Raw genomic sequence first — 25,056 nt, 5'->3', positions numbered from 1 at the left:
AAGCTGATAATGACATAAAGCAATTGTGAAGCTCAAGCTTCATTCTGAAAGAAAAGCCTTAGTACATGATTTTACCTATTTTTAAAATGTGAACTTTAATTACTTGCATTATATTAGAACATATAATAATAATGCAAAAGAAAGATAATTAATTTGGTGGAAATTTGTGGCGGGTGAGGGAATCAGTTCAAGAGATTTAGAAGGTAAGTTAGAGATCCAGCTGAAGCAGACAGACCAACACTTTCTGGTTTTAGTTGTGGAAAGTCTCACCTTTCAGAGGGCCAATGTAAAGAACATCAGTGCCTATAGGAAAGGAAAGAAAGGAATTCAGAAGGTAAAGGAAAGGCAACAATAGAAGACAGAAACCAAAGATTGAAAAGAAAATGGGGAAAAGAAAATACAGATTTTTCCTAACTATCTTATATGGAGGCATATTTATCTTGTGATTTCTTGGTATGCATAGAGCAGAGTTCCAAAGTCCTCATTTTCATCGCTTTTTGTCCATAAGTCGTAATTTTGAAGAAGAAACTTAAATGTGTATCATACCTTAATGGGTGATGGAAAGAGAATGGCTGTTTTCTGACCAAATTTAGGAATATGCACAGTACTATCTTCTTTATTCTCTAACTTCCCACACTTACCTTTTGCAGCAACAGAAACCACTGCATATGGAAAAGTGGGGTTAATGCAAGATTTTTTAGCTGTCATGACCTAGGCTAGGAAGAGAACACAAAGGTTTTTGAAAAAGTCTCTTGCTAACCACAGGAAATTTTAGTTTATGTTCCTAAAATATGTTCTTTCAATGTTTACACAAATGCAGTTCGTAAAATCTGAACATTCTTAACATAAGTAAGCAACAAAGGAAGCTGTAAATTCATTTTTTAAGAATCTTTAAGGAACAAAGATATGCAAAGATACGCAGTGATGGTTTTTCCTTTTTGCAGTGCCCACCTACATGCAAGGCATATGCTATACTGCTGGTCCACCTCCTGGCCCCTAGTCACAGTTTTGGTGTTTTTTAAAAAATTTATTTATTTTTATTGACTCATCATGAGATACAGTTACAAAGCTTTCGATCAGGTTTCAGTCATACAATGTTTCAACCCTTATCCCTCCATCAGTGTACATTTCCCCACCAAAATATCACCCATATCCCTCCGACACCCAAAAAAGCTAGAATCTAAATTACAGAACACAGGTGAAAGAGCAACTTGCATGTCCCCATTTATTTAAAATGAGAAAGAACGAAGCTTCAGCTCAACTTGCCAAAGACAAATTCTGCTAGAGAGAATATACATATAAATAAATGTGAAAAATACTATTATTTCGGCAGAATCTTCTTGCTGTTTAAGGATCTAGTGAACGTATGAATTATACTAAGAATTAAGTAAAGTTAGAATTTGACAATTTTCTCTAAAATTTTTCTAAAACAGAAAATACATTCTCCTAAATCACACAAGATTTAATAGACAGTCACATATACAAACCTCTTTCAATTACTTATACTTGTATATCTACATGTCATTGTTAATAATCTTGTTAGACACTAACGCAATAGCCCAGTTACTATTCCCAGGACCCTATTACTTTCATTTTAGAGGAACAAACTGAGGTACAAAAAGATTAAATAACTTGCATAATGTCAAGAGCTACGAAGGCAGGCCAAGTCATAAATCAAGAGTCCAGCTACAGCTAATCACACTGCCTCCAAGGTATTGTAACTTATTTACCAAGTTGGTGAACATTTATTCAGTTTTGTTTTTTGATGTCACCACTGCTATTGCAAACACTGCTTCTAACAAACATTTCTGTACTTATTTCCCAATTCTAACAGCTAGGTCAGAGGCTATGTGCATTTTAAATTCCTTTAAAGTCTCAGTTCAATGATAATACCAACAAGCTTATGTTAAAAACATGTGAAGCAGGAAAAATAATGTAGGGTAAAATAGAGCAGCATATTTAGTAATCAATAAAATATGAGTTTGCTAAACAAGTTTGCTAAACATGGAAAAAAAATAACCTAACAATTTTAAGCAGGAGAAAGAGTTATACAAACACTAGTCACAGGCTGCCTGCTATAAATATTTAAAAACCCATGTCAGCTATTAGCTGAGAGTACTGCTGTATTCTAACAAAACAGAAATTGCCTTATAACTGTCATTCTGAATTATTTATTAAAAAATATCATTTAGGTCACATGTTTACAATACTGTTAACATTTTATGGGGTTTTGTTTTCCCCTCATCCTTTTCCCCTCCCACTCCACGTTCTACTCTCCACCCCAGTACTTAAAATTTTGTAATTTAGGACCAATATTGGTTTTTGTTTCTCTCTTATCATTGATATTGTCCATTCCCTTGTTTTATTTTTCTATATATCACAGCTGAATGGGATCATCCAGAACTTGTCCTTCCTCTGATTTATTTTAACACAATATTCCACATCAGTCCAAGTAGCAAGTAAACTGCAAGAGTCCATTTTATTCATCTATTATCGGACATTAGGGCTATTTCCATATGTGAGCTATTATACTCAGCACTGCTGTGAATATAGGTATACATGTTCTATTCTAAGTCTTTGAGAAATCTCCATTCTGTTTTTCAGTGAGGCCGAACCAAACATTCCCTTTCACTACCAATGAATAAGGGTTCCTTTTTTTTCAACACACCTGCGAACACCGTTTCTCCAGGCTTTTTGATATAGGCCACTATCGCTGATATGAGGTCAGTTTCTCAATGTCATTTTGTGTTTGCCTAATGACGACCACTTTTGTCTACTGGCCATCCTAATGTCCTCTTTATGGAAATGTCTGTTCATCTCTTTTCCCTGTTTCTTTTGTTGGTGCTATTGGATTTTCTGTTTCTAAGCTTTGTGAATGCATTACATCTTTGACATTAATTGTTTATCTGATGTACTGTGTGCAATTATGTCCTTCCATTCAGCAGGCTGTCTTTTTATGGTAGTCCAAGATTCTTTTTGTTATATAAAGCTTTTCTCCACTATTATAGTTTTGGAAGTCATCACCACAGCAATTAGGCAAGCAAAACAATTAGAGAGGTACAGGACCAGTATATGTGTAGCTAAAAGGTTTTAAGTGACCTGATGGAAGTAATAATTTCTGAAATAGTAATGTTTTTTTTCATGGAACTCATCAAAGAAGAACTAAACACTACTGTCCAACAAAGCAAATAACTGAGCCTCTTAAGTTACTATTGCTTTCTGACTTTTGGTGAGTATAAAGCCAACCTTCCTCTTTATTAACACAACTATTAACACCTGATACAATGATCTGTCTAGATCATACTCTGGTAGTAATTTCATAGTTGAGCTGAAAGATGCTAATAATAATTTTTTTCACTTGTCCAGTCTCCTGAAGTACACATTCCAAAGTTCACCCATTCATGGTTTTCATACTAAGTTCTAGCTCTCTCAGTCTCGACTCACCTGATCCCGGTGTTATAAGAGGTCCCTCTAACTCAAGTGCTTCATCTTCAGACTGATCATCTAGTTTTTTCTTTTTTTTCTTTGTTGGATCTCGGGGTTTTTTCAAGAGAGAAAGTTCTTCAGGGTGTCTGATATCTGTTAAGACAAAAAATGAATTATGCCAGTACAAAACAAAATGTAAACATTTCATTCTATGTCTACCTATTAATCCATTTCTATATTTGTAGTTTCCATCTGTATATGATTTGCCAAGTATTAATACCTTGTAAGACTTAAGAATGGCATTTGAAAAACTAATCTAACAATCCTGTGATTCTCCTTCTAGATGTCTATTCAGACAACACAAAAACTCTAATTTGAAAAAATGCATACACCTTGAGTTGCTATTTACTATTACCAAGAAATAACCTATGTACTCAACGACAGGTCAATAAAGATGTGGCATACATACACAATGGATATTAGTTTGGTATAAGTAAAGATGAAATCTTGCCTTTTGCTATAACATTGATGGAACCAGAGTATCCTTCTCAGCAAAATAAATGTTGGGTGATCTCATATGAAGTAACAAAGCAAGGGAACAGATAATGTCTGATAAAAACAGAGTTGGACTCTGACTAGAGACCTATATATTCCCTAAGGGAAGTGAAGGGTGGCTGAAAGAGTCGAATGGATGGTGATGAAAATCTATTAAGCATGGTGTGCTAATATTGTGTCCCTAAAATGTTTACATTCTTATAACCAATGCTACCTCAATAAAAAAAATTTTTAATTTACCAAAGTATTCTGAATTCATAACTATCTAATAAACGTAGTTATCTCCAAGGAGAAAGATAATAATTTACTAGGATAGAGAAAGTAACAGAATTCTTATTTATATACGATTTCTTATTTAAAATTTCAATTAATTCAAACCCTTCTATTTTGAATAAGATAAACACATATCTGTGTTTACCCTACTCATTTTTATGTGAAGTCTAATTCAAAGGTATATTAAACTCATAAAAGGAACTGGATAATTCAAATGAATATATCATATTTATATATTATATGCATAATATACCATGTCCATAAATTCCAAGAAGTATGAAGAACTTAAGTCTCCATTCAGATAAGCTAAGGTTTCAATGGAATTGGTTAAATTTCAGCTTCTTTTTTATACAAATTTGAAAAGTTGGATATAAAATTTTCAAGAAAATGAGACCATGAAATAGTCAAAGGAATCTTTCAAAGAGTAAAAATGGGGCCAGAGTGATAGCACAGTGAGTAGGGTGTTTGCCTTGCACACGGCAACATGGGTTCGATTCCTAGCATCCCATATGATCCCCTGAGCACTGCCCAGAGTAATTCCTCAGTGCAGAGCCAGAGATAAACCCTGAGTATCACCAGGTGTGACCCCCCTCCCCACCAAAAAAAAAGAGTAACTGGATTTTGTATGCATTCCTCTTTCCCCCTTTCCCCTACCACTCTAGGAGTATGGGGGAACACTGCAATTACTGGCTACATGATAAGACATCTACATGAATGTAACAGAAAAGAGGGACCAGAATAGACCCAGATATAGGTTGTTAATTATTCTGGACAAAAGCGCAATGTCAATTTTTCTGAAGGGAAAAGGAAATCTTTCCAAAGTGCTGAACAATGAGAGTCATAGATATCTTTTTAAAGCACTAACACAATATGTAGCATTGTAGCACTGTCCTCCCATTGTTCATGGATTTGCTGGAGCAGGCACCAGTAACATCTCACAACAAATTGTGATACTTGTTGTTACTGTTTTTAGCATATTGAATACACCACGGGGTGCTAAGCTTTGCCATGCAACCGAGATTCTCTCAGTAGCTTTCGGGGCTTAGTAGCTTTCCGGGCTCTCCGAGAGAGAAGGAGGAATCAAACCTGGGTCAGCTGCGTGCAAGGCAAACACCCTATCTGCTGTGCTATATTGCTCCAGCCCTAACACAATATAGAAAAAAGTAAAAATTAATTCTAAGTGGATCACAGACCTCCTAGGAGAAAATTAAGCAAAGATCTTTTTTAAAAAAAATTTTTATTGAATCACTGAGACCCTTACAAAACTGTTCATGATTAGATTTCAGTCATATAGTGTTCCAACACCCATCCCTCCACCAGTGTACATTTCCCAGCACCAATGTCCCCAGCTTCCCTCCTATCACTCCCCCACGCCCCTATCCTGCCTCTATGGCAGGCAATTTCCCTCCCTCCCTCTCTTTATCTCTCCCTTCCTCCCCCCTCCTCCCCCTCCTCCCCCCTTCTCTCTCCCCATCCCTTACTCCCCCCTTCCTTCTCCCCACATTATGGTAAGCAAAGATCTTAAGAATAGCTAAGTATACTGAGACAAGATGTTTATCATTAATAGTCAGAAAAATACAAATTAGAACCATGCAACAGCATTATACACCCATCAGAGTGCTCTATAACTATTAATTAATAGCCAGTTTTGCTGAGGATTTAGAACTCATACAAACTGGCAAGAATATAAAATTAGGTAATTTAAAAAAATACATTTAGGGCTAGAGGATATAGAGCAGGTAGGGTGCTTGCCTTGCATGTGGCCAACCTGGGTTGAATCCCCAGCATCCCATAAGATACCCCAAGCCTGCCAGGAGTGATTTCTGAGTGGAGAACCAAGAGTAAGCCCTGAACACCACCAGATGTGTCCCCAAAACAAAAATAATTTGGCAGTATCTTAAAAGGCAAACATGTCTAACTCATAAAAAAGCTAATTTTAATAGCTTTATTAATATGTCCAAATTTAAAAGAACCTATATGGACAAAAAATTGTGATATTTTCATCTGTGAGATTACTTCTCATGTAACGGGACATACTCTTCGGGAGAAACATGAATGGCTCTATCTCAAATCTTATACCAGAAGAAATCAATGAGAAAAATTTATATTCCCTCTCCTCTGTTAAAAAAGGGGAACTGCAATCAGGTAATTTTATTAATAAAATTTCAGAAAATAATAACAAACATATAGTGACAGGATATCAACCATTTCAGGCTAGTAAAAAAGGCTGACAGAAAAGCCAAAGAGTAGTACAGTGGAAGGGTGCTTGTCTTGCACACAGGTGACCTGGGTTTGATTCCCCAGCATCTCAGAAGGTCCCAGAGCCTGCCAGGAGTGATTTCTGAGTGCAGAGCCAGAAATAACACCTGAGTATTGCCGGGTGTGACCGAAAACAAAAAACAAAAAACAAAAAAAAAGGGGGGGGGCTGATGGAAAACTTCCAGTAATATTTAATTAAAGTTAATAGTAGTGGGGGCTGGAGCAATAGCACAGCAGGTAGGGCATTTGCCTTGCATGCAGCCGACCTGGGTTCGATTCCCAGCATCCCATATGGTCCCCTGAGCACCACCAGGAGTAATTCCTGTGTGCAGAGCCAGGAGTAACCCTTGAGCATCGCTGGGTGTGACCCAAATAGCAAAAATAAATAAATAAATGAAGTTAATAGTAGCAATGCTTACCCTTTCTGCAATTTAAACTCAAAGGTTTTCTTCTGCTCCTATAGCAACATATAAAGAAGTTAACCCACCTTGCTTCAGAAACAATTTGGGTGGTTGATGCATCAGTACTCTTTTTTTTTTTAATGTAGGAGTATTGCTATTTATTCAGCAATTGATGAGGCTGATTTAATTTGGCATGAACTCCACCTTACTTTTTTCCCCCTTTTTTATAATTTTATTTATTGAATAACCATGAGAGCAGTTACAAAGCTCAGTCATACAATGAAACACCCATCCCTTCACCAGTGCCCATTTTCCACCACCAAAAACCCCAATATACCCTCCATCCACACCCTCCCCCTACCTGTGGGGCACATGATTTCTACATTACTCGTTCTTCTACTTTGATTACATTCAATATTTCGATACCAGACCCACCATTACTATTAGGGATTTTACACCAACACTCAGATTTGCCAAAAAGGCAACAGTAGACTATTTTTTTTTATTACTGGTTATGAATAACATGATGTCGTGCCGCCACAGTAGTGGGCATGCGATTTTGGAATTCTGAAATTTTAACAATTAAATCTGGAGGGATTTCTGCCAAAACTTGCTGGGTTCCGAGATTTGTTCCTGGGTCTCTTGGATCATGGCCGTTAAGCAGCTTGATGAGAGCCAGAGAGGCCATTTGTGGGTCTCGTTGGGGAGGGGAGGAAAGGGTCAGCTCCACCCCTATCCCATGAGCCCCTTGTGTCTCATCACTGTGAGCCCAATCCTGACTGTCCAATGACCTCTGGAGGATGGTGGCCACCGAGTTGCCAAGGGGGAGCAGGTGGAGGGACAGCACCCTTTCTCCCTTGGGGTGGCCCAGCGCTAGTAACCTACTGCAGGAACCGGACCCATTTCTGCCAAAAGCTGCTAGGTTCTGAGATTTGTTTCTGAATCTCTGGGATCATGGCTGTTAAGCAGCTTGATCAGGAGTCAGAGATGCCATTCATGGGTGGCAACTCAGGGTCTTGTTGCGACAGGGAGGAAAGGACTGGCTCCACCCCCATCCCGTGAGGCTCCACATGTCTTGTCACTGTGGGCCCAAACCTGACTGTCTAATGGCCTCTGGAAGATGGCAGCCACCAAGCATCCAAGGGGGAGCAGGTGGAGGGACAACACCCTTTCCCCCCTGAGGTGGTCTGGCACCGGTAACCCACTGCAGGGACCGGACGCATCTTTGCCAAAAGCCGCTGGGTTTTGAGATTTGTCTCTGAGTCTCTAGGATCATGGGCATTAAGCAGTTCAATCAGGAAGACCAGAAAAACCTTGCCTCCAATTATATAGCTGAGCCGGAGGTGGTTTGTGGGTGTGTTTCCCACATACCTAACCTTTGGCCGTTTACTTTATTGGAAAACTTTGCCCCAAGATTTTGGGGTCTGGCCAAAGGCACAGGAGCAATTTTGGGGCATCTGGAAGTCTGACGATGCCATCAGGCTGCTGATTCACTCACCTCACAGGTACAGACTGACCTGCTGGTGGCACCATACTCCCACATCAGTACTAATTCTTATGGTTATTTAGATTCAGAAACTCAAAAGGTTTCAGGTATCTCTTGCGAGTCATTGCTAAGAGAATAAAATCATTTCTAGGGCTTGAGCACTAGTACATCAGGAAGGGCACTTGCCTTGCATGTGGCCAACCTGGGTTCCATTCCAGGTAACCTATGTGGTCCCCTGAGCTAACCAGGAGTGAGACCTGAGTGCAGATCCAGGAGTAAGGCCAGCACACTGCTGGGTGTGGCACCCAGGCAAAAAAATTTTTTATAGTTAGATGATTTTTCAAATAAGACTGAATGTACTAAGACCTAGACCTAATGACTTACAAATTGTACTTTTAATTCTCAGTGCACCCTTGAATTTAAATTCCATCACCGGCATGCAGGGAGAAAAAAAAGCACTAGAAAATTCCAGGCTGCTGAACATTTAGCTATTGTCCACATTGCCTTGGTATTTAGAAGGGGTAGTGTATTAGTCATCTTTCCACCCGTTCATTGTTCAAAAGTAAATCATGTACTGGCATATGGTAAAAAAATTTTAAAAGTATAGAAGGACACAAAATGAATCATACAAGAGAGCAATGCCATGCTTCTATCATATTTGTCATAGTTAAGTTTATTAGAAGAGGGCAAAATAAGACATAATTTGAAAGAGGATCCCAAATGTTTCTGCTATGTCTCATCTACTTGAGAACCACTGAACATGATTGATTCACCAGGGTATTTAGTCCTAGGTCATTTCCTGTCCAGCTCACAAACCAGCTATTAATGTCACTATAAGAATAAACATAGCTAACTAGCTTTTTGGTCAGTCATAGCTAGATGAAGGCGCTCTCAATAAAATCTGCCAATGGGAGTAGATTATGAAGTTAAAAATAACAGCAGTAAAAATACATGCTTGTAACACACTCCCAGAAACTCTTAACTGTTCAGGAATTTTAGCTGCTTTTTCACAAAAGATAAAGTGATGGACAAAAAAATACACTTACAGACATAATTCCCTTCCAACACACAAATATTAAATCACTGTCACTGTCCTCCCGTTGTTCATCGATTTGCTCGAGCGGGCCCCGTAACATCTCCATTGTGAGACTTGTTACTGTGTTTGGCATGTCGAATACATCACGGGTAGCTTGCCAGGCTTTGCCATACCAGTGAGATACTCTCGGTAGATTGCCGGGCTCTACAAGAGTGGTGGAGGAATTGAACCTGGGTCGGTTGGGTTGGCCGCGTGCAAGGCAAATGCCCTACCTCTGTGCTATGGCTCCAGCCCATTGAATTGCTACAATATAACTAGTATGTGAAATATATTGCAACTGAGAAAAAATCCTGTAATTCTGGTTCCAACTTCTTGAGAACTTGGTAGTATAAGGAAAAGAAAGGAGATAGAAAAGGAAAATAGAGAGGGGTCTAAAACTAGTACAGTGGATAAAGAATTTGTATTGTGTTCCCCTGATCTGGGTTCCTTCTCCAGCACCCAATATAGTCCTTGGAGTCCACAAGGAGTATTCTCTGAGTACAGAGCCAGAAGTAAGCCCTAGCACTGCCAGATGTGGCCAAAAAAAAAAAAGGGGAAAAATAAATTAGAAGTGACTTCTTATTTCTCCAATGAGAGGAGAGTTCAACAATTAAACTAGGAAAGTCATTAGTTGCACATGAAGTCTGTGAGAAATTTTTATTTCATTCAACAACAAAAAGAGAAAACCAATTTCCCTTTACATGTGGGGAATTAGCTTTTCTGATAAAAGATTCCAGGACTTCTTTGTTCACTATTCCTCCGCCCCTCTCGGAGAGCCCGGCAAGCTACCGAGAGTATTCGATATGCCAAACACAGTAACAACAAAGTCTCCAATGGAGACGTTACTGGGCCCGCTCGAGCAAATTGTCTTCTATCAGGAAAAAAATTATAATAATTTAAGAATTTAAATATAGGCCTGATGAAGAGCATAAGAAATGAAGCAAGGTTTATACTAAAAAATACATTAAAAAGTGGGCATACCACAGTAAAATGCCTTCTTACATTTATGTTAAACTTAATAATTCAATAATAGTCTTTTTTGAGTAATTACACAATAATCAAAGATCCTCTTTATATCAGAATAATATTCTAGGGCTGGAGCAATAGTACAGCAGGTGAGGGCATTTGCCTTGCATGTGGACCCAGATTTGATCCCTGGCATCTCATAAGGCCAAGAACCACCAGGAGAAATTCCTGAGTGCAGAGCCAGGAGTAACCCTTGAACATCTTCAGGTGTGACCCAAAAAGAAGAATATTCTATATGGCAATGAGTAAGAAGCAAATCTAGTAAAGATAGCCTATAATACTACTATTATTTTAAAAAATGAATGATGGAAATAAGGCACATAGAAGGGTTCTCAGGTAAAATGATGTTCAGATTTTATTTTTAAAACAAGTTTTTATGGTAGAGGAGAATGAACAATGTGGTGCATGATGTGTTGTTGCAACTATGCATGCATATTATAAATCACAGTGTCTAAAGTAAAAATAATTTTTGAGGGACCAGAGTGACAGTACAGTTATTAAGGAGGATAATAGTATAGTGGTTAAGGATAGTTTAATGTTTGCCTTGCATGCAACTGACCCTGGTTTGTTGCCTGGCACCACAAATGATACCCCTCTGTGCTGTGTGATCCCTAAGCAGAGATAGGAATAAACCCTAAGCACTACTGCCAAGTGTGGCCCCCAAACAAAATACCCACAAAAAGGTAACTCTTATAGTTCAGAAGAGATCTATGAAGGATACAGCCAATCTTCACTTTTATACTTGAAAGTTATGTCCTTTTAGACAAGTTGTGTAAATTTCATCTGCTTCTGTCCATTCATCCATCCATCTTTCCTCATTCAACAAGCACTCTTTAGAATTCCTTGTACAAAGAAACTGAACAGCCCTGGGGAAAAGGATTTGGATACCCCAAGTCTAAATGCCTACAGAAGGGAGATCTAAACTCATTCAATGCACAGCTTCCTGGTAGGTATGTGCAGAGTCCAATCCTTAAATATATGAATAGACAATGACAGACAATTGAGAAAGACCTTTGTGGTAGGCAAAATTCTAGAAACAGTTCCTTGAATTTCCTGTCCCTATCACACACTAATCTAGGAGTGCTCCAAGAGATTTTGGAAGTGGAATTAAGGTACCAATCAACTGATTTTAGGTGGGTGCAATGTAATCATATGAAATCTAAACAGAGAGGAAGACAAAAGAAACAAGGACATCTTTGGTGAAATAGGAGTGTTAAGAGAAGTGGTTAGACAGATTAGCAGAGTAACAAAGATGAGACTTGCTGTTGTTGGCTTGAGAAATGAAGAGTGAGAAATGAAGAGCCAGCTGAAGTCTTCACTAGCTGAATTATGCTAGTGTCTGTATTTTTTTTTATTGGTGAGACATATGAGGTACAGTTGTAGACTTACAAATTTTGTGCTTGGGTTTCAATTATACAATGATCAAATGCCCATCCCTCCACCAGTGCCCATTTCCCACCACCACGGATCCCAGTATCTCTTCCACCCCCAATCCTCCCCATTCCACCCTGCCTCTGTGGCAGGGCATTCCCTTTTGTTCTCTCTTATTGGGTGTTGTGGTTTGCAAAAGAGGCAATGGGTGACAATCATGTTTGGTCTATAGTCTACTTTCAGCATGCTTCTCCCATCCTGGGAGGATCCTCCCAACACCTTTATTTGGTGTTCCCTTCTCTATCTGAGCTCCCTTTTCCCCTAGCATGTGTGGTTGGCCTCCAAGCCATGGAGTAAAATTACTGGCACTAATCTCGGCCATTCTTGGGTGTTAGTCTCCTTTTTTGTTACTTTATGTTCCCCAGATGAATGCAATCTTTGTCTATCAAGGATATACAAAGTAATGGTTGAACTCCACAAAAAGAAAACATCCAACCCCTTCAAAAAATGGGGAGATGAAATGAATAGAAACTTTCACAAAGAAGAAATCCGAATGGCTAAAAGGCACGTGAGAAAATGCTCCACATCATTAATCATCAGGGAGATGCAGTTCAAAACCACAATGAGATATCATTTCACACCACAGAGACTGGCCCATATCCACAAGAACAAAAGCAACTGGTGCTGGCGTGGATGTGGCGAGAAAGGGAACCTCCTTCACTGTTGGTGGGAATGCAGACTGGTTCAGCCCTTTTGGAAAACAGTATGGATGATCCTCAAAAAATTAGAAATTGAGCTCCCATTTGACCCAGCAATACCACTCCTGGGAATATATCCCAGAGAGGCAAAAAAGTATAGTCGAAGTGACATCTGCAATTGTTTGTTCATTGCAGCATTCTTTACAATCGCCAGAATCTGGAAAAGACCTGAGTGCCCGAGAACAGATGGCTGGTTAAAGAAACTTTGGTACATCTACACAATGGAGTACTACGTAGCTGTTAGAAAAGACGAAATCATGAAATTTACATACAAGTGGTACTACACGGAAGTATCATGTTAAGCGAAATGACTTAGTGTCTGTATTTTTAACCTACAGAAAATGTGAGATAAAAAATTCCTTATGCTTTTAGGTTGCTAAGTTTATGTTAACTTGCTATGGCAGCAATGGAGAATTTGCATAGTTTCTGAAATGAAACAAATGAGAAGAAAAAAAAAGAACATGGGTCGGAGAGATTGTATTAAGGTGTTTACCTTGCCTATAGCTGATCCTGGTTTGATACCTGGCACTACATATGGTTCCCCGAGCACCAAGCACAGAGCCTGGAGTAAAATCCTGAGTGCTACTAGGTGTGCCTCCTTCCCCTCAACCCCCACCCTGCTTCCCCCTCCACACACAAAAGAAACAACTTCTGGAAACAGATTAATGCAGAAAACTGAAGAACAAAACAAACAATTATAATTGTCAGAAATAAGATAGCGATATCTATGAAATGATTAACAAAGACAGGAAAGAGTTCTATATATTATTTTGTTGCAGTTTAGTAAGTCCACAAAATAAATCTTAAATGTGTTAATAAATATCTGGGTGACAGGAATTCAGATACAAATATAAAACAATGAAAACTCAAGTGATAGCCACAATAAAAATGTCCAACAGAAGAAATATAAAAGTTAGATAAGGGACACAGAGAGATAGTACAGCATCCCATATCATCCCCTAAGCCCTGCCAGGAGTGACCCCTGAGAGAGGAAGCAAGAGTACATCCTGAGCACTGCCAGGTGTGGCCCAAACACCAAAAGAAAGTGGGGGTGGGGAGGGAGGAGGAGGTGAGAGGAGGGGAAGGAAAATAAAATGTCTATGGATGGATGAATGTAGTGTACTAGGTGCATTTGTGTTTATATGATACACATATACATATAAACACACAATGTATTCGAATACTACTCAGCCACACAAAAGAATAATTTTTTTTTCTTTTTGGGTTGCATCCAGCAATGCTCAGGGGTTGCACTCTGGAGGCTCTGCAGTCAGCAGTTACTCCTGGAGGTGCTTAGGGGACCATATGGGATGCTGAGAATCAAACCTGGGTCAGCTGCATGCAAAGCAAACGCCCTACCCGCTGTGCTATCTCTCCAGCTCCCAAGAATGAAATTTTACCATTTGCACAACCATAAGTAAAATGGCACAATGAAATTAAGACAAACATTACATAATTTCACTGATGTGAAAAACTGGTAGTTACTAGTAGGAAAGGGGACCTGAGCATGATGAAATGGCTAAGGGGCTCAATGTATAGAGACAGATGAAGACTAGACTTTTGGTGGTGGATACATGCATTATATACAGATGATGAATTATACTGCTGTACCCCCAGAAACTTAAGTATTCTTATGAACCAATGCTACCTCAATAAAATTTTACTTTAAAAATAACTGGAATAACATGAAATAAGAACACTATTAAGACAAATATCCTGGGGTACGGTGCTGTCAGCAGATTAACCTGTACCTGCAGGCAGTGCATCAAGCAGCCTAATGGTGCCTTCAGACTTCCTGATACCCCAAAATTGCCACTGTACCTTTAGCTGGACCCCAACAACTTGGGGCCAGATTTGCCAAGAAATTAAACGGCCAAAAGTTAGGTATATGGGAGCCACACCCACAAACCATCTCCGGCTCAGCTATACAAGCTCATTTATTGGCCTTATTTCAGAGATCCATAAATCTCGAAAGAGACCAAAAGCCACAGTTAGGGCTGTGGGCAAGTGGGCGTGCCAGTAGTTTATTTCTCTGGAATAGATAGATACAAGGGCCATGATCCAGAGGCACACAAAAGAATCTGAACCTAGCATCTCACTGCAGAGATGCCTCTAGACTTTAAGTCAGGTCAATTTCACTGGGTTCCTCAGATGAGGGCAGGCGTTGTCCCTCCACCTGTCCCCTAAAAACCCCAGAGGCTGCCAGCTTCCAGAACCCAATGAGAAGTGCAGGTATGTGGGTTCAGTTATGGCAAACTCCAGGCCTCAAGGGATAGGGGATGGGCTGGTCCTTCTCTTCCTTCTCCCTGTCCCCTCCCCATGGGACCCTGGAGGTCATGCCCACAAACTTCCTCCAGCTGCTACTTAAGCTCCTTAATGGCCATGACCCAGAGATATACAAAAGAATCTCCAAACAGAGTGGCTTCCTGCAGAGATTTCTCCAGACCCTAATTATCTAAAATTTTAGAATTCCAAAGCATGCGGTTGGTCACTCTTGTGGCCACAGGACATCTTATGCTATTCATAACAAGCAACACAAAAGAGAGTATGGGGGAGATTGTCTGATATAGAGGCAGGGGGAGAGTTGAGATGGGGGTGGGAATACTAGGGACATTGTTGGTAGATGTGCACTGATGGAGGGTTAGATGATCGATTATTGTATGACTGTAACTCAAAACAGGAAGGCTTTGTAACTGTATCTCACGGTGATTAAAAAAAAAATAAAAATAAATAAAAAGACTCTAGTAGCAACTCTATCAACTAAAACACAAGTGAACTTTCCATTCTGAGGGAAAAAAATTTTTTGTTTGGTTTTGGAACACACCTGGTGGTGCTCAGGCTTACTCCTGGCTTCAGGGATTGCTACTGGTAGGGCTAAGGGGATCATATGAAGTGCCCAAGGGCAGCAGCATGCAAGGCAAGATTCCTGCCCATATCTCTCTGGTCTCAAAATAACTTTTAACAATTCTATCAAAGAGCAGAATAAAACATTTTCATATATGAGCATCTCAAAAATTTCCCTTTTATTCACCCTTTTTTGATACCATAGGAAAAAAATATTGGAAGCTAAGGTTCACCAAAATAAGGGCACTATAAACAGAGGAAAATGAAAAGATAAACTACTGAGAAAATATTTTCCTTGGACACTGATGAAGAAAATGACTGTACCACTTGGTCCAGAAGAATTTACCCCAGAATGGGGAAGAGAATGGAGGTGCCCAAGAAAATATCTGAGAAAATAGGGAATAGCGAACAAATTATTGTCCAAGAAAGCATGATGCAGAAAATCAAGTCACATATATAGGTTGAAAGCAAGCAACTAATAAACATAAAGGCACAAGAGGTAGGAAATATAAAATCACACATTCTGGTTCAGCAACTAAAAATATTAGTCTTGCCACAATAATATAAACATACAGGGATAAGCCCTGAGCATAGCTGGGTGTGGCCCCAAAACAAAACAAAAAAATTAAATAAAAAAATTAAAAACTAGGGGCTAGAGTGATAGTACAGTGGGTAAGACATTTGTCTTGCACGGGGCCAACCTGGGTCCAACCTCTGGTCATCCCATATGGTCCCCTGAGCACCTCCAGGAGAAATTACCTAGTGCAAGAGTAACCTCTGAGCATCGCTGGTTGTGACACAAAAAGAAAAAAAAATAATTCAATCAGAAATTCCTGGTCTGAAGAACTTGGATTCAATACCTGACACTGCATGATTCCCCAATCAGTAACCCCTGAGCATGGCCGGGTGTGATCCAAAAAGCAAAAAACAAAAAATCAAATAAAAACTAAACATAGATACTGATTTAGCCAAAATTCATAATTGTTACAATAAAAGGGGAAATTAAAAGCTGAGTAACAGAAAATAAAAATCTAAAACTGGTAAAACACAGAAAGAACAGTATGAAGGACATGACTTATAATTATGAAACTAAATGTAAAACACTAAAAGTGAAAGTAGAAGGAATGTGATTAGGGTTTGTTTGGGCAAAGAAATGGGTCATAAAAGCAGTTTTATCATATAAAACTTTTAACTCTTTATTTACTGCTTGGGTGAAAGATAATTTCAAAAACTTGCTTACTATATGAACATGTACTGGAAAGAACAAGAATTAATGAAGGATACCAGGTAGGAGACTACTGATCAGAAGAGGGGAGAGAGAACAGTGGTGGAGGATATAAGAGAGTTAGAGCTGGAAAGATATGAAAAAATATAATACATGAATATATACATACACACATGTGTGTGCGCACGCACACACACACACACACAAACACACACCTTGGAGGAGAAAATTTAAACTTCCACATGATTGATGAGACAGACACACAGGTGAGAGACACAGTGGTGGTATAGAGACTCCCAAGTTTCTAGTATTCGTCTTATGGATGGAGGTGTCTTTTACAGCTATGAAAACTTTTGAGGAGCAGAAGAGATCAGAGGGAACATAGAGTTTTGAAAAGAATGCAGTGAACTCAAGAGCTGGGATTAGAAGCACTTCAAATGTAGAATGCATGCTTCACAGGCAGGTTAATCTGAATTCTGTTCCACATCTACTGAGTACTTCTCTATCTCTCCCAAAAAGATTCTTCTTTACAAAAGTAAAACAGAGAAAAATGTGAATGAATTATTTGTGTATCTAATGCCACTAGTTTCCACTAGATCCAAATTATGAATCCTATTACTTTACAGCCTTGAACACAGAACGTGGTCTTTTATAGTAGCATCTTTAGATAATTTTCCAGATAACTTAGAATTATTTCCATCATCTCCTTTTCTTTGGTAATGGAGGGTGGGGGCTGGGGGTGAACTTTCAAGTAGTGTTCATGAGGTCCAGGGGCACCATCAGAGATTCTAAGCCAACCAGACCGTCTAGTTGGCTCAAAGATGTGATGCTGCTCAGGGCCTGCAGTACTGGGCATATCCAGGCCATCCCAGTGATGCTGGGGGCCTCCAGGAATGCACTCTATGACGCATGGAGGGCCATGTGGTGACAGAAATTAAACCGGGTCAGACACATGCTAACAGTTGTACTAACCCCTCAGATTCTCTTCCATTTCATTTTATTAAAGATTTGCTCTTCATTTGCAAATCCCGAATGTCAAAATATATTACATACTTCAAAATATATTGCAAGTGTCTCTTTCATAGGGCAAAAGTAACTAGCAAGTGCACTTTCCTAGAAAAACAGGGCTCAGGATGGAGACATAGTAGAGCAGGGAAGGGCATTTGCTTTGCATGCAGCTGACACAGGATCAATCCTTGACATCCCATATGGTCCCCCAAGCACTGCCAGGAGTAACTCCTGAGCACTGCTGACCCAAAAACCAAGAAAAAAAAGATACAGTTCATACTGGTAGTATGGAGACCACAGGTCACACCCACTGGTGCTGGGTGAGGGCATATGACACTGAGGATCAAACTCAGACTTATCTCACAAGCAAGACATAGGCTCTAACATTTGTACCATATCACAAGCCCGTGACAACTGAAATGAACGTTTCACTTAATCATTACATGGAAGTATTTTCTTAAAAGTTAAATTATAAAAGAATATCAAGATAGAGCTTACCAAATAAAAAGGTATAGAAAGTAGGGCCAGAGTATCTGCTCAGATGCCTGGCAGCATGTTCTGCATATCCACCCAATTTCCCCACTACTGACACTTCTTCATCCCTGGCAACCACAAATATAATCTCTCTTAATATAAGTTTGGTTGGTTTTGCTTATATCATACACAATAAAGATTCTTTATATTTTCTTTTCTGGTGTGTGTCTATGTGTTATGTGTGTGGGAGATGCTTCTGGCAGTGCCTGAGAGACCATGTAGTGCCAGGACAGAATCTGGATCTCCCAATGCAAAACATGTGCACTAGCTCATTGAACTTTCTCCCTGGCCCTGTATCTGCTTTCATTTAGACTTACTTCATTTAATGCAATGCCCTCAAGGTCCATCCATGTAGTTTATAAATAGTAGGATTTCCCTTTTCATGGCCAAATAATGTTCTTGCATGTGCCAGTGTATGTCTCTGTGTGTACACTTAAACTAACCACAACTTCTTTATTTATCTGTCCATCAATAGATACTTAAATTTGTTTATGTATCTTAGATATTATAAATAATGCTGCTATGAATATGAGAGCAAATTCTCTCTTCAACATAGTTTTTATTTCCTTTGTATATATTCCCAAAAGTGGAAATCTGGATCATACGAAGTACTGATTTTACATTTCTGAAGCATCACAATACTGTTTTCTTTAGCAGCTCCACCAATTTATATTCCCACCAAGAGTGTAAAAGTGTTCCCTATTATGTACATTCTCACCAGCAATTGTTATCTGGTCTTTCTCATGATGGCATTCCGGTAAGTGTAAGATGACAGTGAACTGAGGTGCATTTCTTTAATGATCTGAACATTTTTTTCATGTTTCTTGCTAGCCATCTCTACCTTAGTTAGAAAAAAAAATAGTTTCAGGTCCTTTGCTCATTTTTTAAAACTAGATTTTTAAAATTTACCTTTGTTTTGCTATTGAGTTCTGTAAGATCATATATTTTGGATATTAACCTACTATCAGTTATATTATTTACATTTTTTCCTGGGCTGGAGCAATAGCACAGCGGGTAGGGCGTTTGCCTTACAAGCAGCCAACATGGCCGACCCGAGTTCGATTCCTCCGCCCCTCCCAGAGAGCCCGGCAAGCACCGAGAGTATCTCGCCCGCACGGCAAAGCCTGGCAAGCTACGCGTGACGTATTTGATATGCCAAATACAGTAACAACAAAGTCTCACAATGGAGACGTTACTGGGCCTGCTCGAGAAAATCAATGAACAAAGGGAGGACAGTGACAATACAATTTTTTCCTATTCCATAACTTGTTTTTCATTTAGATCATTCATTTAGATCATTCAGTTATGCATGATTTTTAGTTTAATGTTAAATTTTGTTAAATTAGTTAAAATTAAATTAGTTAAATTTAATTAAATTTTGCTTAATTTTATAAGTCACCATCAAAGTATCATGGTGAAGACTCATGTCAAAAAATTTATTTCCCGGGCTGGAGCAATAGCACAGCAGGTAGGGCATTTGCCTTGCACGCAGCCTACCTGGGTTCGATTCCCAGCATCCCTTATGGTCCCCCAAGCACAGCCAGAAGTAACCCCTGTGGATCGCCGTGTGACCCAAAAATAAATTTATTTCCTATCTATCTACATTTCTACACTTAAACATCAAATTATAAGGGTGCCAGAGCAATCATATAGCAGGTAGGGTTCTTGACTTGTACACAGCCAACCCAGGTTGGATCCCCGGAATCCCATATAGTTCCCCAAGTATCACCAGGAGTGAGTCCTGGGTGTAGAGCCAGGAGTAACCCCTGAGCACTGCCCAGCACTGCCCACAAAAGCCCAAAAGCCAAAAAGAAAAAAAAATCAAATTATACTAATTTTCTACAGTTACCTTCCAGAAGACTGAAGCAGAGAATATTTTCTAATTCAATCTAATAAGGACAGCACTACTCTAATACCAAAACCAAAGATATTACAAGCAAACTATAGACCAGTTTGCATATAAAATTTTCTATGAAACATTAGTATATCTTATTCAATGATGAATTAAAAAATTTTACACTACAACCAAGTAGAAATTACTCTAAGTGTGCAAAGATTGGTTCAACATCCAAAAACCAACAAATATAATCCATCAAATCAAAAGATTAATATGAGTATTGTGACCATTATCAGTAGATGAGAAAAGAGCACAAAAAAAAAACTCATTCATGATAAAAACTCAGTAATGAGAATAGTGGGAAGCATCAAGAGTGAACCCTACTATAGCTATGAACTCTGAATGATAATGATGTGCCAGATAGGTTTACAGAAGACAACAAATGAATCATTCTAGTGTGGGATACTGTGAAATGAATTATATGTATAAACACAGCAATTCTACATCTTGGTAAATACTCCACAGAAATTCTTGCATGCATGTGGAAAATTGCATTGAGAACATAATAGCATAATATAGCAGTATCATACTATGCATGGACATAAAAATACATGCACGAATATATTCATGTTTACGGGTTTAATTATTTTTATAAGTACTGAAAAGATACAAACTGAAACTATGACAGTAGCCACTTTATTTAGAGAAAATTTAGAAGACTGTGACTCAAGAACTTTGCCTATATCAAGTGGCAGGAAAAAAAGTTTGACAAATGACAAAATATTAATTCTAAACAATGGTAACTAGGAATTTTTATATAATACCTTGTGCCTTTACAGGGGTTTTTTTGCCTCTTAAAAACTGCACTAAACATAAAAACCATTGTATTTCCAGAGTTAACAGGCCAAAACAGGAGCAACATCAACCCACTGTATCTTCTCTACATCTACGGTCCAGAACAGTTATGGATCAGTGGTAATCGTCACAGTTGTATTTTCTCTGATGGCTAAAAATCTCCAGTCATATGATATAACTAGGTCAGCCAAGAGTGATCTCATCTCAGAAATAGAATACTACAAGAGCGTTCAGACTGTACATTGGTTAAGGAAGACAACATTCACAGCCATTTCCTTAGAAGCTATGTCAGGCCTTCAATGAAGGAAATGACACAATCTGGCTGAATTCCTACAATTAAGTAGTGACAATTCAGAGAAAATGTTATAAATGCTACATTTCTCTGAAAAAATATTTCTTTACTTCTCATAAAAATAATCAGACTGAAGTATTCAACTCCAGCTAGTAAGAAGTAGTTAATAAACTTTACGTAAGAAAAGCAACTCTTGTAAGTTTCCACCTTAACCCAATTGATTTATTTAAACAGCTTAAGAATAAAAGTTTCACATCAACATAAAAGCTTAGTGAAAGGATTAAACTGCTTACCTAGCACAGACCCACAATAAGCCCTGAGCACCACCATGTGTGCCCTACGGCCAAACCAACCAACCAAACAAAAAAAGAACAAAAAACAACAAAATACCGTATACCTCACTCATTGTTATTCTTTAGGACAAATTCAATGTCAGTTCTCACTCTCTCCCTCCCTCCCATTCCCCCCACACACACACACTCACACTCTACATGTTCATGAAAAATGTATCTGGTACTTACTGAAAGTCTTACAGATGTCCGAAACAGCTTTGAAGACTCGGTCAGAGAAGTTCACTTTCACCTTCACATACTTCATGTTGGGAAGTTGCAGGCGGAGCAGTTTGTGCTGCGGCGTGAACTGAAGCTTAGCGTCTGCCTGGATGCCATACTTATCCAATGTCCAGTGTGTCTTAAGAAGCCAAGTTCTCTTCTTTTCCCACCAGAGAGCATGGTCAGACCAATCTTTTTTAACATCTATCAAAAAAATAAATAAATGTCTTTTTTAAAAAATCACGCGTATTACCTTGAAAGAAATTACAAACAGCAGACTAAAAAATAACTGGTTATTTAATACCTTAAAGTACTAAGTGCCTCTTATCGCCTTCTCCTCTCTGGAAAGAAAGATGGCGGCCGCATGGGAGCCTTGTGGACAGCAGGTATGAGCCGGGGGAGTGGGGGTGACTAAAACCTCATGGGCAGGGGGGCATTTCGGTCCGCCCTTCACGCCCTACCGAGGCCACCAGTTGCCCCCCCACTAGCGGCTCTCCAGCACGGCCACGACTCCAGAGCACAGAAACCAATTTCTTAACTATCTGACTTTCAGTAGAAATACTTCCAGGGTCAATAAGTAAAATAGCAGAAATCCAAAACTAACATATAATTCTTGAACCCAGCTGTAGAAAGGAAATCACTTCACAATGCTTTGTCAGCATGTCTGATTCGGGGGGCGGCGGGGGGGGGGGGGATAAACTCTATATAATAGTGGTGAATCTTTTATTGAAACAATGAATCTAATCAAAGCAGATAGTGTTAACTAGAATTCATCTGCCCCACAGGGACTGGGAGGGGTGGGGGGTGGGGTTTTATTGGGGTTCTTCATCGTAAAAAATAAGTTTTGGTAAAGGGAAATGTGCTTGATATTTGCATGACTGAGACCTAAACCTGAAAGCTTTGTAACTTTTCCCATGGTGATTCAATAAATAAATAAATTAATTAAAATTTAAAAAAAAAAGTACTAAGTGCCTCTTATGTAATACGTACCATAGAAATACTAAAGAGCTGGGAAAAAATCCTAGGTGAGTTCAATTAGAGAGGGTAAGTAAAAATGCTTCGGTCAGGTTCAGTACACATAAAGAAAAACAATGACCAACCAAGACATCAGAAAATAAAAAGAATCCAGTGGTTTGGAATCAGAAGGATTAATAACAGAACTGGAGGGTTTGGAACTTGAGGAATGGACAATATTCTGATGATAAAGCAGGTTTGATAAGGCTGAAGTTTGTGAGGTACATATAGGTGTCAAGGTGGTATGAGGCAGTAAAAATGGTAAGAAAACAAAGTGAACGAAATTTAGTATGGCAAGGGATGAAAAGTATATAAAATAACACATCTGTAAAACTCTACAGTCTAAGATGAAAAAATTTCCTTATGTTTCAACCATTCATAGTGTTCCAACTACAATCCCAGAAGAATAACTTAAAAAGTCTCACTAACTTTTCACCAAGACATTTTAGTGTAAGTGTAACAGAAAATAATAGTCTATTAAATTAGCAGCCTAAAATAGTTAATTAATGAAACCAAAGGAGGTGATTCATACACAATCTGGCTACACACAGATAAGTAGCTCATAATAGTAAGCTTGCAAAATAAAGCTTAACTCCAGCTAGTGTTATTAAAAATACAAAATTTTAAAATGACATACATGTTACTCCAAGAATCTAAAATAATTTAATTTGAGGGGAAGTTCCTCCCAAGTGGTGATCAGGAAACGTTGGGGGCCCCATCTGATGATTCTCAGTCAACTAAGCCGATAGATTAATGAGAAGGTCTAAGAATCCAGTGCTGTAGTGCCGGAGATTCCCTGAGCCACCTTGAGGTCTCCAAAGACTTAATCATCAGTGTGTTGGGGCATCCAGGGCTATACCCATCGATGTCTAGCAGACTAAGTGGTACCAAAATAGAACCAACATCAGCCATAAAGTATGCCCCTTAAGACCTGTACTATCTCTCTGGTCCCTAGGAATTTTTTTTTTAAAGAATAGTCTTTTTAAAAAGAGAACAATAACCTCCACAACTTAAATGTAATCAGAAAAGTATCATGTTAAGTGAAGTCAGAGGGAGAAGGACAAATGTTGAATACCCTAACTCATCCATGGAATGTAAAAGAACCGAGAAAGTAAATTAACAATGGTGAAAAAATAACCCTTTGGGGGTTGGAGCAATAGTACAGTGGGTAGGGCATTTGCCTTGCACATGGCCAACCCGGGTTCAATTCCCAGCATCCCATATGGTCCCCTGAACGCTGCCGGGAGTAATTCCTGGGTGCAAAACCAGGAGTAACCCCTGTGCATCGCCCAGTGTGACCCAAAAAGCAAATAATAATAATAATAATAATAATAATAATAATAACCCTTTGGACTCTGACAACATAATGAGGCTACCAAATACAATTTTCTAACTAATTTTATACACACACACGTGTGTATATATGTATATATGTGTATTTTAAAAACAAATGTATAAAAACATTTTATACATTTGATGTATATATATGTATGTGTATATATATATATATTTTTTTTTTTTTAGAAAAAAAAAAGACCAGTAGGCCAACAAGCCTTCCCTTCTACTGTTGTTTATCAAAGTGTGTGAGATCTCTGGCATTCTGCAACCAACTGTCTGTAAGAACTAAAACTGAAATGACATCTGGTCACCAACAAAGGGAAAGGGCTTAAGGGTGAAAAGAAAAAAAAACAGTTTTTTAAAAAGGGGGGAAAGGAGACATCCACGCAGTTATAATTCAAGCTGTTCAAGGGCCAACTAATTATGCACTTTTTTTTTGGACAGGTCAAGAAAGAAAGAATTTTATTGGCTATCAGGGATGGTAGCAGGCTCATCCTCAAAACCGCCATTTGCCTGGTCACAGAAAGGAGTTTTTACAGGTAAAGAAAGGTAAAATGGGTGGGCTGCAGATCAACAGGCTCCAAACCAAAGAATTTCTTTATAGGCTGCTCTCCAGAGGCACATCTCATCTTTGCCACAAACCTACACACAGTAAGAACCAAATGAGGAACACTGTTACATCTTAGGACTTTGGTGTAGAAAGGACACATGGCAGGGGCACGTCCTGTCTAAGAGTTTGCTGTAAATTAAAAACCATTTTTAAGCAACAGCTGGCAACATGAAATTTGCCTCAAATTTCCACAATGTGTGACTATCTAAAGAACACCTTTTTTAATTATGAAAATTACTTATTATTGAACGTCCATTATAAAACATCTCAAGTGGAAAAGGACTTCCAATTCCCAAGACATTAGAAAAAAAATTTAGG

The 25,056-nt window shown here is 38.8% G+C and overlaps 1 protein-coding gene across 6 annotated transcripts in view; it reads right to left on the bottom strand.

Moving 5' to 3' along the window:
• The window catches only part of FERMT2 (FERM domain containing kindlin 2), an 86,392-nt gene that overhangs the window by 19,066 nt on the left and 42,270 nt on the right, over positions 1-25,056 (bottom strand). For 3 of the 6 annotated variants that reach the window (XM_056133473.1, XM_056133475.1, XM_056133477.1), the window contains exons 3-5: positions 21,747-21,980; positions 3,445-3,579; positions 271-303 (exon numbers count right to left, since the gene is read on the bottom strand). In XM_056133473.1, coding sequence (XP_055989448.1) covers positions 271-303; positions 3,445-3,579; positions 21,747-21,980 — 402 coding nt within the window. The remainder of the gene's footprint in view (positions 1-270; positions 304-3,444; positions 3,580-21,746; positions 21,981-25,056) is intronic. The other 3 variants (XM_056133476.1, XM_056133478.1, XM_056133479.1) reach the window with 1 other exon arrangement.

This window comes from Sorex fumeus, unplaced genomic scaffold (genome assembly GCF_029834395.1).
Source record: "Sorex fumeus unplaced genomic scaffold, SorFum_2.1 ptg000098l, whole genome shotgun sequence".
Taxonomy (NCBI): Eukaryota; Metazoa; Chordata; class Mammalia; order Eulipotyphla; family Soricidae; genus Sorex; species Sorex fumeus.
This window is presented reverse-complemented; position numbering and strand designations above follow the sequence as displayed.